Source organism: Ambystoma mexicanum, chromosome 11 (genome assembly GCF_040938575.1).
Source record: "Ambystoma mexicanum isolate Mex_15411 chromosome 11, UKY_AmexF1_1, whole genome shotgun sequence".
Lineage (NCBI taxonomy): Eukaryota > Metazoa > Chordata > Amphibia > Caudata > Ambystomatidae > Ambystoma > Ambystoma mexicanum.
The window spans coordinates 993,471,712-993,490,697 of record NC_090934.1 but is presented as its reverse complement, the minus strand read 5'-3'; the positions used below and the strand labels follow the sequence as shown (position 1 = coordinate 993,490,697).

The following is an 18,986-nucleotide window of genomic DNA, read 5'->3' as shown; positions in this document are numbered from 1 at the left end:
GTCCGTTGTGTGGCTCATATATGCTTAGCAGGTTTACAAACTGCAAAAGGCAACTTTCGATACATGTCTGTCGTTTTTTTGTTGTTGAAGCAATATACCCTCTGATCCGAAGATTTATTTCAAATTCCATTAAATGCGAGGGTGGATGCAGGGGAGAGGGAATTACGAACGCTGTGGGATGGTGATGGGTGTGAGGAAACTGCTCAGCAGGAAGGGGGAGATTGCAGCGACTAATGAGTGGTCGGGGGCACAGACGGGGGACAGAAAGTGCAGCGTGGGGAAATATTTTCGGGGAGCAGTGACTCGCCAGAGGGAAGAAAGACAAGGCAGTAGGCTGCTGTGGTGAGATATCAAAGGAGTTCTGGGAGACATTATTGTGTGTAGTAGAGTGCAAAGTCATGCCTTCAAAGGGGGGTGTGGGGGGGAGGGGGAGAGTATGCGATTCGTGCGCGCAGCTGGCAGAAGTTAGCTAGAGGGCGGGGCTGAAACTTCACTTCTGATTGGTTAGGAGGAAGGGTCGGGGCCGAACGCGCCACATGAGCTTAAAAAATGACATCTGTACATAGTTACATGGGTTGAGGAGCGCATCGCCGACGAAAAATGGGGAAAACCTCTGTTAATAACTAACGAGAAGTCCCAGCGGGCTTGGAAAGGAAGTGCTGTAGAGGTCGGGGAACCGCCCCTTCCTCCCCTGCACCTTCCAAAGCAGCTCCTGCACCTCGGCTCTGGTCACAGCTTAAGCACCGCTCCCCTTCTGCAGCACCATGTCTTTTATTGATGTCGATGGAAACTCTGATTTCCCTATTCAGAACCTCCCCTACGGCATATTCTCTACCAGAGATGAGGTGAGTGCCCATTCTCAGCATGAGTGAGTTTTAGGGTGCACACACTGTGTGCGCAGTTAAGACGTGCGTGTGGGACGGGGGTGCTCGGTTTAAATTGCGGTGCTCTTGAGTGTTCAACGACCGTGGATGGTTGTGAGGTGAAAAGGGTACCAGTTTGGGGTCATGGCATGGACGTTTTGGACGAGTTGGGGATAGTGACTCGAGCCTGGGTGGCTGCCTACCAACCCGCCCGCTGAGATTTGGAAGTTTTCTTTCTGAGGCAGTGCTCTGAACCAAGTCATTTTGGTAACATTAGAGGCAAATGGTATTTCTGCACACATGGCAAAACAAGAACCGTTATGTCGACACCGACTCGTTAGCAAGGGCGGCTTCAGGTCCTTTCAACTTTTTAACTTGAAATGCGCCCCGAACAAGTTACCCCATGTTGGCACTCTCACGACACAGAAACCTATTCCTTTATCTGGGACAAACGTGAGCACCCCAAGGCCCTCATTGACAGATCTCCAGCCAGCCCAACCCGTTAGCTTTCTCTCTTTGGCCCGTCCTGGGATTTCTTAGGTTCTGTTTGACAAAAGACATGCCAGCCCCACTAATTTACCCATGGATTACATCATCAGAAGTGATGTCACTGAACATTTTTCAAGGAATATTATCATTTTTTGTTAGTCAAGGGCATAATGGAAAGTGACAATGCAGGAAGTTGTCATGAGGCACATCACTGTGTGAATAATACATTTATTATAATCTACGCAGCAACACTATAGTTTAGTAAACCACAGCTGAGGCTTTTTATTTTAATAACGCATGATGCAAACCTCTATCACTTCTAGGAATTTCCAATGTTTACAGGCAACCAAAGTGGTGTGATCCTGGCCAATTCATTTAGTCAACCCGTGTATTAAGCTGTAACACCATGATTTATTCATGTTTTGGACATAATTAGGAACCCAGATGCAATCAAATATGCCCACTCACACCCAAGGTCAGTGCAAACAGTTAATGCTTTCTTTGTTCCAACATGTGTTTTATCTGTCCGATTATATTCCAAAGGATAAGTATCCTAATCATGATACAATATTTAAATAAAATAGCATATCATCATTTAATTTATATCACTGATAAGTAAATGTTCTGTATAATCTTACGATGTATGCAACTTTGTCCACCAACTCCATTTAAAGACCTATGGCAAAAACATTTGGGTTGAAAAACTGGTTTTAGGTACATAGTAATTAATTGGGTAACCCCGATCAGATCATAAACATCCGATATCCCTTAAGAAGGCACATGTTTTATCCCAGAATACATGTGTCCAGTATTAATCTCCTGTGTATATACGGAGAAAACCTAATTAGTAATCCGTGAAAGCAACCTTACAATCAAGCTAAAGCACATGCTTAAACTGTGGTTTTAAGAACGATCCGTGTCCGAGTCCTGCTTTAACTGACACTTTCCCTGGCTTTCAAAACCACAGAACAAGCCACCCTGCTTCTGGGAGTGACTAAGAAAACCCTAATTTGGAATGGGCAATTGTTAAACAAAATAGATTGGGAATCCAATAAGTTTCCATTTAACTTATTTTTTCTTAAAAACTTTAAATAGCTTTGATATAGTGCCAATCACAGCTGCAAGTTTCTTGCTTTGCCAAATCGTAAAAGAGTTCAAAACAAATTCAAGCAGACCAAATCCAATTTGCTAGGAATTTAAAGCTCGGCTTAACTCTGGTAGCTTTGGCATCTAGAGCATGTTATTGAGAAGTGTAAGAGTGCAGAAGGAGGAGACTGGCACAAAAGTGGCATGTTTGGGGCTAAGGACTTTTATTAAAGCAAGAGAAAACTTGCCTATCCCAATTCCAAAGGTGGGGATTTTCCCGCCTCAACTAAAGATAGGGTGTCTGCCAGGATGTCTTGTCAACTCAAGTGCCCACGATTCTGTGTCAGGAAAACCTTACTTCTGTCCCTTACACTAGAAACGAAAGAATAAGGCAGTTCTGTTCTGGCCCCAGGAGAAGGACTCCCTTCTCCTGGGTTACGGTTCCTGGTTTGTTGACACAATTCCCAAATCTTAGGACAGTCTTGTGTCTTGCACGTTGTCAGGGGGAGGGGCTTCCTTCCCCTGATAGGAAAGTTCCACACAATACTTCCTTGATGGGTCAGAAGAATGTCTCCCTTCTCCTGACCAATAGCCTGGGGGAACGGCTCCCTTCCAAAGGCCTTGTGGACCTTTCGGCCGGTCTGGGTTTACCAGGAGAAGGACTCTATTCTCCTGGTATCTTATTATCTGTTCCTTACAACCAGGGGGAATGATTCCCTTCCCCTGGTCTACCTTTTTCTTAGGCTTCACACCTACAGCACCCACTCCTGAGTGTTAGGAGACTCCTCAACCCTGGCCTCTCTTCTTTGACCTGGTTCACTTGCTTGCCAAATACTACCATGAAGAAGATGACTCCTATAACTTTCTTGGTTTGGGTCTCAGACCCTGGTTTCTCTTCTTCTTATAATAATAATAATTTTGCATTTATATAGTGCTACAAACCCTCAGGTATCTGAGCGCTGCTTATTATTACCCTCGTGTGTGGTGCTAATTTATCAACCTCGGAAGGATGAAAGGCTGAGTTTGGCCCCGCCGGGATTGCAACCTGCGTCGGCAGGCTCTGCACAGATGTCAAAGCGAGCGCTCTACTCGCTGTGCTATCGGACCAGCTCTTCTTTGAGCTGGCCCACTTGGTTCACTCCCCTGCCAAGTAGTGCCATGAGGAAGATGACTCGTATTTTGTTTAGAGGGTTTATCCTCTCCACTGTTGTGAGGGACTCTCCCGCTCAAGTTTTCTTTATGGTACTTAGCGTCCTCGACCGTTCCCTGGTATTGATATTGATATTTTATTTCTAACGTGCTCGTACACAAGTGTTTCAGAGCGCGACAAGGGAGGGGAACAGGGGAGAACAAAGCAGCGATCTTACTAGGCCCAGTGACATTGAGAACGCGCAAGTGCATGGGGGAGGGGGAGGGGAAAAGTGCATGGAAGGGGGAGAAGTGGAAAGTGTGAAGCAGAGGAGAAACGGATAAATAACAATAAATAAATAATAAAGGCAACAAGCAGTAGTAGTGCAGCCAGCAATTTGCAAGTGCTAGGTTTAAGGCAGCAGACAGAATAGGTCTGATAAGTGCAGGAAGAAAAGGGGGGGGCTGTATGGGTATAGATACAGACCGCAGGGCAAGGGGTGGCCCGGAGGCAGTGCGGGAGGGTGGCAGGGTGAGCAGGTACCTGGGCCCAGAGGACAGAGGGTGGCCAGGTGCACGGTGCCAAGAGAGAACAAATCAGCAGAGGAGAGGCGGAGCAAAGGCAGAACAAAAGAGGAAGGTCTTGAGGTGCTTACGGAACCAGAGATGGTTCTCCTCAAGTTTTAGAGTGGCAGGGAGGCTGTTCCAGAGGGAGGCCCCAGCCGAAGACTGAGATCTACTCCCAACTCGTTTCTTTGAAAAACGACTCCAACCTGAGGGAGTTGGAGGTAGAGGAGCGAAGAGCTCGAGAGGGGAGGTATTTGCGGAGGGATAGCTGAAGGTATTTTGGACCCAGGCCCCAGAAAGCCTTGTGGCTAATGCAGAGGGTTTTGAATGTAATCCTTGCATCCACTGGGAGCCAATGGAAAGATTTCAGAGCTGGAGAGATACGATCCCAGGGCTTGAGGCCAAGGACAAGTCTCGCAGTCCTGTTCTGGATTAGTTGCAGAGGGCGGAGAGTAGAGGCAGGTAGATTTAGAAAGAGGCTGTTACAATAGTCCACGCTAGAGAGAACCAGAGCTTGGGATACCATGAGCTTCTGGGGGAAGGAGAGGAAAGGCAGAGTAGCTCGGATGAGGTGCAGTAGGAAATTTGACTTTTTAGAGACCTTGGAGATGTGGGCAGAGAAGGAAAGGGTGGAGTAAAAGATGACCCAGAGGTTCTTAGCCTTGCAGGTGGGGGTATGAGGAGGGCCAATGGAGGCCAGCCAGAGAGTGAGGGGAAAGGATGGTGAAGGTTTGCCGATGAGGAGGATCTCTGTCTTGCTGGCATTCAGACAAAGATCATTGGCGGCACACCAATCTTGAATGGCAGTTAGGCAATCAGAGATGAGAGAGGGAGAGGTGGTGGCAGAAGGAAGCCTGGAAATGAGTTGAGTGTCGTTAGCGTAGCACTGGAAATTTGAGCAGAAAGTGGCAATGCAGTGGACGAGTGTTGCCAGGTATTGGTTGAAAAGCCAGGGCGAGAGGTTAGACCCCTGGGGAACACCACAGGTGGAGAGGAAGATAGATGAAAGGAAGGATCCAAAGTGGACCTGGGGGGATCGATCTGAGAGGAAAGAGGTCAGCCAGGCCAGAGCCTGTCCAGTGATACCCAGGTTTTCACGGAGAAGGTTGAGCAGGATGGTATGGTTGACCGTGTCAAAGGCAGAAGGGAGATCGAGGAGGATGAGGACAGAGGGAATGTTAGTCAAGGTTGGAGAGCAGATCTTCACGGATGTTCAGGAGAGCAGTTTCCGTGCTTCTGGCAGCTCTGAAGCCAGACTGGTGGTCATGGAGACAGCCAACAGAATTGGAATTAAGTTTAAGCTGAGAGATGGCCAACTTTTCCAGGAGTTTGCCCAGAAAGGGAGTAATGGAAATTGGGTGATAGTTAGCTGGACAAGAAGGATCAGTTGTGGGTTTCTTGAGAAGAGGATGCACAAAGGAGTGCTACAGAGGGGAGGGGAAGGATCCAGAGGCAAAGGAGGGGTTGCAAAAATCAGCAAGGGCCGGAGCGAGGTTGTCAATGTGGTCCTTGATGGTGATCAACAGGCTTCGTTCAATCACTGCGGTGAGGAGGAGAAGGTTTGTAGGCTTTCTGCTCCTGTCGTGCCACCCAAGCGTTATGGTTGCAAAGTGGCCTAGGGATAACTGTATTCGCCCCCTGGTAAGCTGCCCCACAACCCCTCCAGTTTTCCCCTGCCACCCATTACCTTGTTGAGGGTTTTGTCACGTTGCTGGGGCTACCTGGGATGATGGGTGTTCCGTCCGGCGTCTTGCTTTCCCTGTGACTGTGCAACGGCATTCATGGCTGCCATATGCGTTTCTTCCTTCTCTCAACACTGCGGTGCACTGGTATGCTCCTGCAGACTGCCTTATCAGATGTGGCGGACTGCCAGCGTCCTTGACGTTTTCTCCCTCCAGATCAGTGACCAGGTTCAATCCCCTGCCGTCCTCCTTGGCTGCCTGAGACAGTGTTTAGTCCATTGTTGCTTTTTATATAATGTTGCCAGCAGTGTCTGGACCCATGTATAAGTCCTTCGTTTTTTAAAATCTTTCTTGCTTTGCCGGGCCAACTCATCCCAGTACTTGGATTACTTAGGTTCCTTTTGTTCGTCAACTTAAAGTACTTTGCCTTACAACAGTGCATAGGTCTGCTGTCTACAAAGAGGTTAACAGAGCAAGGGGAGAGGCTAGAGTTTGTGTGTGGGGGTGAAGTTCTTCTAGGGCTGTACCCTAGATGGTCGTCCTTGTCGCTAGAGGGGAAGTCTCTCCCCATGAGATCATCCCACTTTATACAACTCCCAGGGTGACTATTAGGTAGTGGCTTCACCTCCCTGGCCTCATGGGAAAGGTCTCCCCCCTCGGGGAGAAGTGGCGACATCTAGTGATTTGTCACAGAAGCAACACAAATGCAATACAGGTTTTGGCACAAATTGTTTGCAAGATAGAAGCATCACCTCGGAGCAGGCTTTGCAAATTCTTTAAAATCCCACTAGACCTGCAGGGAGAGTTCCTTAATTTACATACTCGACCCAAGAGAAATTCACTCGCCCTATGGTAACGGGTGACAAAATATTTACCTCTGTTTTTTATAAAACATTGCTCATCACCCAAAGCACACTTCAAATTTGGTGCAATGCTGCCACACAAAGGCTAGCCATGCACAGTGAAAGCTTTATTTGCCATTTACTGCAAACAGTTTGTTTTCAGTAAATGTCAAAAACACGTTTCAGACACCACCCTGTACTCGCCAGCAATGTCGAGTACCTTGCAAATGGTACTTGCCCTTCAAAAAATCCCCTTGTCACTGCGAGTGGGCTAATAGATTTTGCATGCCCTGCCTCAGAGAAAGTGTCTTGGTGTGGAAGCTCTGCTGAATACAAGGATCTCTAAATGAGAGGGACCCGACTCGCATTGCAACAAGGCACCATCGTGATTCAGAGTTTGGCACCGCAATCGCCAGAATTATTGTCGTGGTGACCTGATCAGAAGACCAAAGTTCTTAAACCAGCGTGGCATTCAAAGGGACACTAAGCAGTGGTTTTGAAAAAGGAGAAATGTGCACTGCTTGGTACCAGTGGACACCTTTTTAAGGCATAAGCGCAAAACTTACTTTCGATACCACTGGGCTTAACATGACAACTGGAACTGTCAGGTAAGCCTGTTGTCGCTAATGGCTAACCCCCCACACTAACATGAGAGGGGTTTAGATTCTATTATGGGACACAGTGGTGAGTATTATGCTTAGTCTTCTTTACTCTCGACATACAGCAGCAAAGAAAACCTCATGCTTGTTAACATTGAACTCTTAAAACATGAAAAAAATTAACCATTTGATAACTTTAAACATTTGAATGTGACCCCATTACAAAATAGCAGACACGTCCTTCTCTACCAATGGGGATTCGAGTCCCTCTATAAATTTCCACAAACGTCCCTTGTCCTCTTCTGTAGCTGCGAGGAGGCCAAATCAAGAACAGCCTAACAATAGCTGAGACCGATCTAGCTAGCGATGTCCCAACTCCTATGGATTTCCTTCGGGATACAGAGCGAAACTCCTGCACAAACTCCAGCCTCAGAAGGGAACTGCAAGAAGGCAAACGCAAGATAAGGGAGGACGGGAGGGATAATGCTCCCCTGCGTGTCTCTTAATAGAATCTAAACCCCCTGCTTATGTTAGAGTGGGGGGGGTTAGCCATCATATGCCAAGAACGGAGGCTTCATATTATGCAAGTTCAAAGCTCTTGCAAACCCACATTAGCTACATGGTGGACCTAATTGTGATAAAAGTACTTAAAAGTAGACTCCCGGAACCAATTAGCTGCTTTGACGATTTCTTGCAAATTATCACCAAGGAGAACTGACTTGGAGGCCCTAGCGCCCCTAGAAAAATGGGCCCCAAAGATGGAAACATCCACCCGCTTCTTTCATTATCCAACGCAGCCAGCGTGCCACTGTGGCAGAGGAAACTGCCTCAAAGGGTTTCCTTTGGATGGAAGTAAGTAGCTGAGAGGTAGAGGTGGGCCGATAAGCAGAAGTCATAAGTTCATAACATTGCAAACAGTTAACCGCACACCATTTTTGATCCTCCTGAAAGAAAGGATAAGAAACCAAGGAGGTGACATTTTTTGTGCGACGCGTGATAAAGATGGACACGCGTTCAGTCAAATAGACCTTATTGTCAACATCTAATGCCCTGACATCAGAAACCCTCTTGATAGAACTAAGACAGCAACATAGCCAATTTGGCAGACATCTGTTGAAGTGACAAAGCCTCATTATCGGGGCAGGCGAAAAACCAGATTAGCATCCCAAAATGTAGATTTAGCCTCAGGTGGAACCTTTTTTTTTTTTTTTTTTAAAAAAGTTTATTGATTTTTCAACACAAACAACAATACAAACCAAACCGTAGTGCAATTAACAATATTACAATAAAGCATTTAATCATTAGTGCGCACTACCTCCCTGATCCCTCCCCCCTCGCGAGCCAGTTTCCATGTCACATTCCGTATCTGCCGCACATGAGCGGGCCTCGTTGTCATCCGACCCTCCCGAAGCCATCCCTGTCCCAAATATGCAAGATATCAAAGTCCTCCATGCCATCAAAGAGGCCAGTTCCTCCTCCCAAGACATACAACTCGCCTCCTGCCACACTGCTGTCTCGGCCTCCGCCCATTTCTGTAGGTCATTCCACCACACCTCAACCCGTGGCTTGCTACATTTTTTCCAGCCCATGGCTATTCTCCGTTTGGCCAGCACATACGCCAAGTCTTTCAGTTTACACACATGTTTCTGCTTCCTAGGTCTGGAAAACCCACCCAGCAGGCATGCCCAGGCGGTGTCTATGGCAAGCGTGACCCCTTTCTCTCCTAGCTTGCGCGCCACCTCCCTCCAGAACCCCTCGATCACTGGGCATGCCCAGAACATATGCGTCATGTCCGCATTTTCTTCGTCGCATTTAGGGCACGCCTGTCTGCCCGCATTCCGGAATTTGGATATCCGCAGTGGGGTCATATACGCTCTGTGCGTGACATATAGCTGTACCTGCTGCAGTCTGGCATTTCGAGATACTTTCCTGTGGTATCTTAGAGCCCGTTCCCACATCCCATCTCCCATCTGGGTCCCCACCTCGCACTCCCATTCCGATCGTAGGCCTGTCAATTCCTTCCCAACCTTCAACATCACCATCTCATACAACCTAGAGATCTCATGTCCCCCTTCCGTCGTGTCGTATATCCCTTCCAGCGTAACCTCCGATTCGTCTGCCAAGGTAAATTCAGGCCATAGTTCCCGAATTTTCCTCCCCAATCTGTGGTATGTTACATATTGGCCTCCATGTAATCCAACCTCCCCGCTAAGTTCCTCAAACGCTCTGATGGCACCCTCCTGCCACACATCACCCAATGTCACCAGCCCCACAGATTCCCAATAGGTCCTAATAATCCCCCTCAGCTGTCCGTCTACCCCCGCCAGGGCAACTAGTGGAATCTGCGGAGAACACGGGAGTGGGTCTCCCATCAGTTTGCATGCTCGTCTCCACATCTTCCATCCCAGCCTCACCATCGCCGGGTACTTTCTCGTAACAGTTTCTGGCAACCAAATGACTTCCTTCAGGAAAAATGGGGCACAATCATGCCCGAATAATCTAAGTTCTGGGGTCTCTTCGTCGGAAAGCCATTTGGATACAAACTGTAGTTGGCTCGCTATGTAATAAGCCTCAAAGTTTGGGAGTCTAACTCCCCCTTTTTCATGAGAGTTCTGCAACTTCCAGAGTGCTACCCTGTTTCGAGTGCCATGCCACAGGAACTCTCTGCAAACCCCATTTATTTTAGCAAAAAAACCCTTAGGGATCATATATGGGATGTTACTAAAGTAGTGTAGCAGCCTAGGCAGAACCACCATTTTAATCATTGCTCCACGCCCCATCATCGCTAGGGGCAACTTCTGCCAGAAACTCATGCATGCGCGTATCTTCTCAACAGCCATCTCAGTATTACACTTATGTTCTTTCTCTACCGTGTGGTAGACATCTATTCCCAGGTAACGAAACGTGTTAACTGCCCAGGGCACCTGTAGCACCGGCAGCCTCTCTATGGGGACACCCGTATAGCAGCCCAATGGGAAAATGTTCGACTTCTGGGGGTTGACCGCTATGCCTGACAACCTCGCATATCTCCCCATCACGTCCAGGATATACTGTAAATTCTCCTCCGGATGACTCAGGTACAATAACAAGTCGTCCGCATACAGGGATATCAGATGCTTTTCCCTCCCAATCTCAATACCCACAATGTCGTACTGCTGCCGCAGGTACAGTGCCAGGGGTTCCAGGGCCAGGATATACAGCATCGGGGACCAAGGACACCCCTGTCTAGTGCCTCTGCTGAGTTGCCATCTCTCGGATATGATTGCCCCCGTCCGGACCCTGGCCAGTGGAGCACTATACAGCAGCTCCGCCCATCTAACGTATCTTGGACCCAGTCCGTATTCTCTCAAGGCCGTCAGCAGCCACCCCCAATTAACCGAATCGAAGGCCTTTACAGCATCCAACGACACTATCGCCATTTCCCCGTCGCTAATGGATCCCATCTCTATCACCCGGTGGAGGCGTCTGTGGTTTTGGGTAATATTCCTCCCCGGGACATACCCTGTTTGGTCCGGGTGTACCAGTTTGCCTATCACCCTCCGCAGTCTGTTTGCCAGGACAGCCGTTAGTATCTTGCTGTCCTGATTCAGCATAGATACTGGCCTGTACGACCCACAACTATGCCTGGGTTTATTGGGCTTAGGGAGCGGTACAATGACCGCCTCTCTGAGCGATTCCGGCAACCTCCCCGTCTCGAACGCCTCATTGAGCATATCAAGCATCGGGGGGAGCACTTCCGCTCCAAAGGTTTTGTAAAATTCGCTGGGCAGGCCGTCCGTCCCTGGGGTCTTACTAGTGGGTAGTTGCCGGACAACCGCCTCCAACTCCTCCAATGTTATCGGGGCATCTAATTCCTCTCTTTCTTCCGTGCTTATCCTGGGCAGCCCAATATCTTGCAGGGTCTCCAGCATATCCTCCCGGTCACCGCCACCCGGATCCCCGTACAATTCCCTATAGTAATTCACAAATTGTTCGTTTATGCCCTCTTGGGTATCTATCTGCTTCCCATCCTCTCTAGTAATCGTCCTAATCGGGGGTCTCGGGGTTTCTTTCTTATATAGCCATGCCAGGAGACGGCCCGTTTTGTCTCCTCCCGCGTGTTGTCTCTCAATATATTTTTTATAGTTTAGGTTACAGAGCCTCCCCCAATGTTCCGTACACTGTTGTTGCAGTTTAAGCACCAGCTCGTTGTCTATGGGCTCGCTCTTCAACGCCCGTTCCAACTGGCTTTCTGCCCTCTGTAAATCAACCAGGACCCCATTCTGCAAGCCTTTCGATTTGGCAATCGCCACCCCTCGCATCACAACCTTAAAAGCCTCCCACAGAGTTCCCGCCGAATCAACGCTGCCAGTATTGGTATCGAAATAACTAGCTATTTCCTCCCGCATATCTTCCCTGAAAACCTGGTCTTTAAGCGCCTCTGCGCGCAGACGCCACGTCGGGATCCGCGCTCTGGGGCGGCCATATTGCCAACCCACCACCAATGGCGAGTGGTCCGATAGGACCCTCGCTTTATATTCCGCCCTGGACACCTCTGTCAAGACATCCGATGTGGCAAAGATATAATCAAGCCTGGTGTGCAACTGCTGCGGGGCCGAGTAGTGTGAGTACTGTCTCACATTGGGGTGCTTAGTCCTCCACACATCCTCGAGCTCGAAGTCTCGCAGCAGCGTCCGCAGCGCCCGGGCTGCCGGGGCGGGCCTAGTCACTTTATCGTCGGATCTATCCATCCCCGGCTCCAACACACAGTTAAAATCCCCTCCCCAGAACACCGCACTCCCAACACACCAGCTCAGGCTGGCACTCATAGTCCGATAGTACTCTGCCGTGCCCTGGTTCGGGGCATACGTGTTCACTACACACATCTCTTTATTCTCGATTGCCCCTCTTACCATAGCCAGGCGCCCCTCAGTATCCAAAATTTCCTGCCTCAGTTGAAACGGGACATGTGGCGCCACCCAGATCAGTACACCTCTGGCATAAGCCGAGTACGTGGATCCCACCACCGTTCCACCCCACTTTTTCTTTACCAACTCCAGTTTATCTCGGGTCAAATGCGTTTCTTGCAACAATGCGATGTCTATCTTTTGCCTTCTCAAGTATAGCATGACTTTATTCCGTTTTAGATAGCTATTGAGACCCCTGACGTTCCATGTTAGCAATTTTAGCTCCCCCATAATTCACTGGTATCCTGCCCACTCCCCCCCAACCCACCCCGCTCATCCGTGCCGTCCAGATATCTCATCCAAAATGTACTCCCAGGGCTCGCGGTCAAACTTAAACTCCCCAACGCTATGTACACCCCAACTTTCCCCGCACCCCCCATTCCCCCCACCCGTCCCCCCAACACCCTCCCCAACTGTTGCCCAGCTCCACCTCGGGAACTCAGGCCCCCCCACATCTAGTTCTGGCTGTTACACACAGAGCCCAGTAGGGTAAAGTCGCCCTAACGGCCACTTAACTAAAAAACACTAAATGGGGGTGAATGGACTAGCCCCGAAAGGCTCCTTCGTATAACCACAGGTACGGTGCAAACAGTGCATTGATCATTCAGTTCCAGGCCCGACCTCCCCCGGCCATAACAGTAACTATATTCAAGTCCCATAGTCTTCTGGCTGCACTCTTTATCGTCGTAGCGCACTTAACTCTTATTGCCACCTTCATCAGCCTGGACCTCCGGCTCCTGGGGGCTGCCCTGCATGTCCAACCAACCCATGGCTTCCTCAGGCGACTCGAAAAACAAGGATCTGTTGTTGTGGATCACCTTCAATTTGGCCGGGTAGAGGAGCATATACTTCTTCCCCGCCTCTCTAAGTCTCCTTTTGACCGCTGCAAAGTTCATCCGACTCCTCTGCACCATCATGGTGTAATCTGGGTAGGCCGTTATGGTGGCCTCCCCCCTCTTGATGGTTCCTCCTTTGCGAAAATGCTCCAAAATCCTCTCTCTGTCTCGGTAGTTAAGGATTTTGGCTATCATTGGCCTGGGCGGACCGCCCGGCGGAGGCCTCCTGGCCAATGCTCTATGCGCTCGCTCCACCGCAAAACCCTGCGACAGCACTCCCCCAGTGATCTCTTGGAGCAACATATTCTCAATGAAGTCCGTGGGGTTGTGACCCCCCAATCCTTCCGGGATGCCCACTACACGGATATTATTCCTCCGGGCGCGCCCTTCTGCTTCTTCGGCCCTGTTCTCCAGGTTGCGCACTTTCTGTTCCAAGACATGCAGGTCGGCCTTGTGTGAGGCGCAATCTGCCGTGTTGGCGCTCCCCTCCTTTTCCAGGCTCTCCGTGCGCTCCGACAGAGTCCTCACATCTTGTCGAAGTAGGTTCACCTCCTCCCGAACTTCTCCCACTTTGAGGTCAAGCACTGTTTTCAGGTCCGCCACCACCATTTCGAGCTTGGCTTCCCAAGCGGTTTTCAAATCCGCTTTCAATTCTGCGAGCGCAACTAACACGTCCTGATTTGGGCTAGCGGCGGCCATGCCGCCTGCAGATGGCTTCTCCTTGCTCCGAGCACTTTCTGGGCCTGGTGGTGTCTTGGTAAACTCATCCAATGTGGGTTGTTTCACTTTCTGTCTGACGGATTTATTCGCCATTCCACCACCACTGTATGTCGCGGGCCCGTACACTCCCGCCTCACCCCCACCCCGGGAGAGAGGAGCCCACCTTCCGCTCGCAATGGAGCGAGTCGCTTCTCCCGCACCAAGTGTACCTCCGCAGTCACTCCTTCCGCCACTCGACTGGGTCCCTACCAGCGAGTTCCTACACAATGTGGGCCCTCCGTCCCAAGGCTGCCGCTTGACCAGCACGCGATGCTCCGGCACCCAAGGCGGGTGGTCAGCTCGGGTGGGTCCTAGTGCCGACCACTGACCGTCACTGTCCAAAGCCCGTGATAAGTAATCGGTGCCCACCGAGACTCGCCGGTTCTCTCCCAGAGGCCATTCTCACACTTCACAGCTTACTTTGCCACCGATCACTACGAGAATGCCTCTTCATCGCCCCGCATGTATCTCCTCCGTTGTCCGGCATGGCCGCCATCTTCCCTCCGTCCGGGCCGTGACTCCCGGATCTTCGATCGCAATTTTTCTGTTGTTGCCGGGCTTACGAAGGATTCAGCTCCTCAATATTTATGCAGCATACATTCATGGACGGGTTCCTTCGTTCCTGACTCGCGAAAGTTAGTCTCAATGCACTTTTACACAGGATAAATGCAGGATCTTCAGGAGCTCTTCCAAGAGCGCGTCCTCTCACATGGCTTCCAAGCCACGCCCCCTCAGGTGGAACCTTAATCCTAATGGAACGCAACGTCTTCCTAACCAAGAAATGCTTGCCCACTGGTCCCTCTTTAACCAGCACGTGACCTGCGGAAACTGATGATCGGAAATTATTAATCGTTCTATATGCTTTCGCTCCTTTGAACAATGTCACCAAAAAATTGACCACATCTACAGGAGGGGCAAAAAATGGGATTGACACCCCTGTCAACGCACCAGTCCCACCCAGTGCACCCATGCATAAGAGTAGAAACTTTGAGTAGATCTAGCCCAACAGTCCCTGAGAACCTGGTAAGTATCTCCCGAAAGCGCAGAAATCTTCCAAGCGATTGAGGGGCAGTTGCCCCTGCAACGTGAGCTCGTGCGGACACCCCCCCCCAGCCGGGATCTGTGAGAATAAGGGGAAAGGACCGCAGCAGGCGGGGAATGTCTACCGCCAGCTCAAATAGAGCCGGAAACCACACCTAAGCCTGCCAGAACGTAGTAAGCAATACCAGAGACACTGGCTGTCTACGAACATGCAGGACAACCTGAGGGATGAACGAGAAGGGAGGGGGGTGCATACCCCCTGAGACTCATCCACTGCCTTGGCGTCCAGATACAGATGCCAACTGAAGAACTGAGGCACATGATAATTGCGGGCGAGAGGCATAGACGTCGGTGCAAAATGGACCCCAGGCACCCACCAGGAGCTGGAAAATGTCTACATTCAGTTTCCAGTCACTTCCATCCCAGAGAAATCTGGAATTCCAATCCGCTACTGTGTTCACTAGACCCGGGAGATACTCCGCCTGCAGCATTATCCCTCTGTTGAGGCAGAAGTGTCAGAAATCCAGGGCCAGATCCGCCAACCCTTTGGATCGCATCCCTCCTAGCTTGTTGATGTAACGTACCGCTGAGACATTGTCCATTCTCAGGAGGGGATGCAACAGTTCACTGTATCCTTGGCCAGACTCTTCACCGCAAAGGACCCTGCCAGAAGCTCGAGGCGATTGATGCATAGAGACTTCTCCTGAACAGACCACTTTCCGCCTGTGGATATTTCCTGACACTTTGCCCCCCATCCTGATAGACTGGCATCTGACTCCAACACCACATCCGGAGACAGACCAAAAATAGCCTTCCCGTTCCAGGCCTCTGTGTTGAAGCCACTACTGAAGCTCTTCAGAGACTTCCTGAGAAAGACTGACCATGCGTGAGTATGGAATCCCTTCCCGTAAATGAGCGATCTTCAATCTCTGTAGCGCACAATAATGCAGGGGACCGGGGAAAAAGGCCTGAAATTAGGCTGATAACATTACTATTATCCTTGTTAGAACCTGCAGGGACAGAGACACTTTCCTCAGCACAGATTTGATCTGAATGCGAATGTCCTGAATTCTCCTGGAGGGAAGAAGTTGGCACAACTGAGAATCAATAACGAAGCCCAGATATTGGATGAATTGTGAAAGCACAATGACCAACTTCTCGAGGTTGATGACAAACACAAGGCTCTGAAGCAAAGAGGTTGCTAGTCTGAGGTGGACCTGCAGCAGTTCACGCTGCTGGGCTAACAGAAGCAGGTCGTCCAGATAGATTATTATCTTGACACCCCTCACCTGCAAAAAAACGCAATCACAGGGCGTAAAAGGTTTGTGAAGCACCACAGAGCCGATGTCAGCCCAAACTTGAGAGAAGCAAACTGCCAGTGGCGGCCTTGCCACTGAAACTGCAGATACTCCTGATGAGGGGGATAAACCGGAACTACCAAACAAGCGTCCTTGAGATCTGTCTTGACCATCCAGTCCCCCGGAAGTAGAGTGTCTCTGAGATGAATCCCTTCCATTTTGAAGTGTTGCTATACCACAAACGTATTGAGGGCCTTGAGATGTATTACCGGACGGAACCCCCCCCATCTGACCTCTGAGGAAGGGAGAGTGACCATGGGAAGTGGGAACAGCAGCCCCCTTGGAAATGCGATCCTGCACCTCTTTGTCGACCAGAACCTGCTTCTCCTAACTGAAAATTAGCAGGTAAGGAAGACTCCTGAAACAGGGGGTGGGGGTTAAAATTCTATACAAAACCCTGACGGTCTGTAAAACCCATGCATCTGAGGTTAGAGCTGCCCAGTTGGGTAGAACAAGAGCTAACCCTCCGTCCCCCAGTCCTCCCTGGGAAGAAACACCTAAAGACAAACTGCTCACCTGCTGCAGATCTGCCACAACCTGCCCCTCTGACTGCACAACCCCTGAGGCCAAGGATAAGTCTTGCAGCCTTATTCTGGATTAGCTGGAGGGGGCGTAGGGAGGAAAGGGGGAGATTGAGAAAGAGGTACTGTTGCAGTCGTCCAGCCTGGAGAGGACTGGCTCTCTAGAAACATTGAGCTTCTGGGGGGAAGGTGAGGAAAGGAAGAATGCATCTGAGGAGGTGGAATTGGAAGTGGAACATCTTAGTAAGATCCATAACGTGAGGGATGAAGATGACCCCGAGGTTTCTTGCCTCACAGGATGGTGGGGGTAGAGGGCCCAAAGAGGGTTGCCAGATGGTAGGAGGAAAAGAGGGCATAGTTGTGCCAATCAGAAGGATCTCTGTCTTGCTGGCATTGAGGCAGAGATCATTGGCTACACACCATGCGTTAATGGTGAACAGACAAGTCAGGGATCAGAGAGGAGGAGGAGGGGGTAGTAGAGGGAAGTTTGAAGGCAAGCTGTGTGTCATCGGCATAGCACTGGAAATGAGGAGAGGAGGAGGAGGAGGAAATCGGGTGAACAAGAGGGGCAAGATGGATATTGAAGAGCCATGGCAATAAGATAGAGCCCTGGGGGACGCCACAGATGGAGAGGGAGGTGGTGTAAGAGAAAGGGCCCAGTTGCAACTGGGTAGGGCAGTTAGTGATAAAAGAGGTCAGCCAATCCAGTGCCCGGTCAGTGATGACAAGGGTTTCACAGAGTTGTTTTATGAGGATGGAATGGTTGACCGTATCAAAGGCGGAGGAGAGATCAAGCAACATGACAATAGTAGGAGAGTTGGAATTGAGATTTGTGAGCATGGTTTCACAGGTGTTCAGGAGAGCAGTTTCTGTGCCTCTGGATGCCCAGAATCCAGATTGATGGTCATGAAGGCAACCAACAAGATGAGTGTGGAGGGTCAGTTGGAGGAGGACCACATTCTCCAAGAGTTTACCCAGGAAGGGGGAGTACAAATAGGGCTATAGTTAGCCAGGCAGGAGGAGTCAGCAGACGGCTTTTTTAGGAGAGGGTGCACCAGGGAGTGCTTGAGGGATAGCGGGAAGGAACCAGTGGCGAGGGAGTGGTTACAGAAGTTGGCAAGAGAAGGTGTTGTCCTTAATGGTTCTGGAGGAGCAGGGGAGCACCTGTCTGGAGGAGACTTTCTGTCATGATCTCTGCTTCCAAAAGGTCAGGGTTTTCCCAACTCCCTTGGAAGCAGATCCATAACCCAGGTTCCTAGTGCCAACCAGTCCCAATTGGGACCTTTTGAACCCAGTCCTGGCGCCAGTGGCACCAGGCTCATAAATATGCCCAGTCCCAGCGCTGGAAGCGCCGGGCTCATAATGCTTGGGTGGACTTACCTGCAGCAGACCATGCTGCTTACTTGCCTGCCAGTTGAGCCTCTGATCCTCTTCTGTTTGGAACTACTTTTCCTGTTGGGTGGGGCAGGAGCCACTCCCTAGATTCAGAACACTGGAACTCTTCTGGAAAGCAGGAACTCTTTTCTTACCTAGGCGTGGCTGTGGAAGGAGACATCTAAGCACTACAGGAGGCTATTTAAACCACACCCGATGGATGAATCTTGCTTTGCGTTATTCTGCATCCTCTGCAGCAGAACGCTCATCGTGTCTTCTGCATCTGATCCTGGGCCTAAGGAAAAAGGCTTACCATCCTGAATCCAGTCTTCAGCAACACCTATAAAGACAAGAAAGAACAGGTTAGCATTACGGTCTTCAGTGACAGCTCTTCACTTACCTGGTCCATCGGCTGTCACCAACGCCTTGCGCTGCATTCTGGCATCTGAAAGACAAAGGCTTACCTACTCTTCGTGCGCTCCGGAGGTCTTCACACTGCATTCCGGCATCTGAAAGACAAAGGCTTACCAACTCTTCGCACGCTCCGGAGGCCTTCGGCGCTGCATCCCGCATCTGAAAGACAAAACAAGGTGCGTTTAAAGACATTGGGGAACTTTAATACTCACGTGCCATTACTCCTTTCCACATCTAACCCAGTGGGTATTCCGGCACCCTGCAGCCGCTCCGAACTTGTACCTGCAAAATAAAAAGACAGTTAGAGCGCATCGTGAAGCAGGCAACAAGCGCTTACTTACGTGCTTCCAGGCGCTTCTATTCATCACACGGGCTCCATCTTCAACTCACTTCAGCCCGTCATCCGCCATCGCCGGAACCCTGCAAAACAAGAGACATCATTACTAAAGACTTTAAAAAGACATTTGAATGACTCGAAACT

General features: G+C 50.0%; 1 protein-coding gene across 1 annotated transcript in view; it reads left to right on the top strand.

Annotated features, from left to right (window-relative positions):
* Window positions 1–544: 544 nt before the first annotated feature.
* Window positions 545–18,986, top strand: part of FAH (fumarylacetoacetate hydrolase) — a 173,613-nt gene continuing 155,171 nt past the window's right edge. Inside the window, exon 1 of the mRNA XM_069624175.1 lies at window positions 545–845. Coding sequence (XP_069480276.1) covers window positions 765–845 — 81 coding nt within the window. The 5' untranslated portion in view covers window positions 545–764. The remainder of the gene's footprint in view (window positions 846–18,986) is intronic.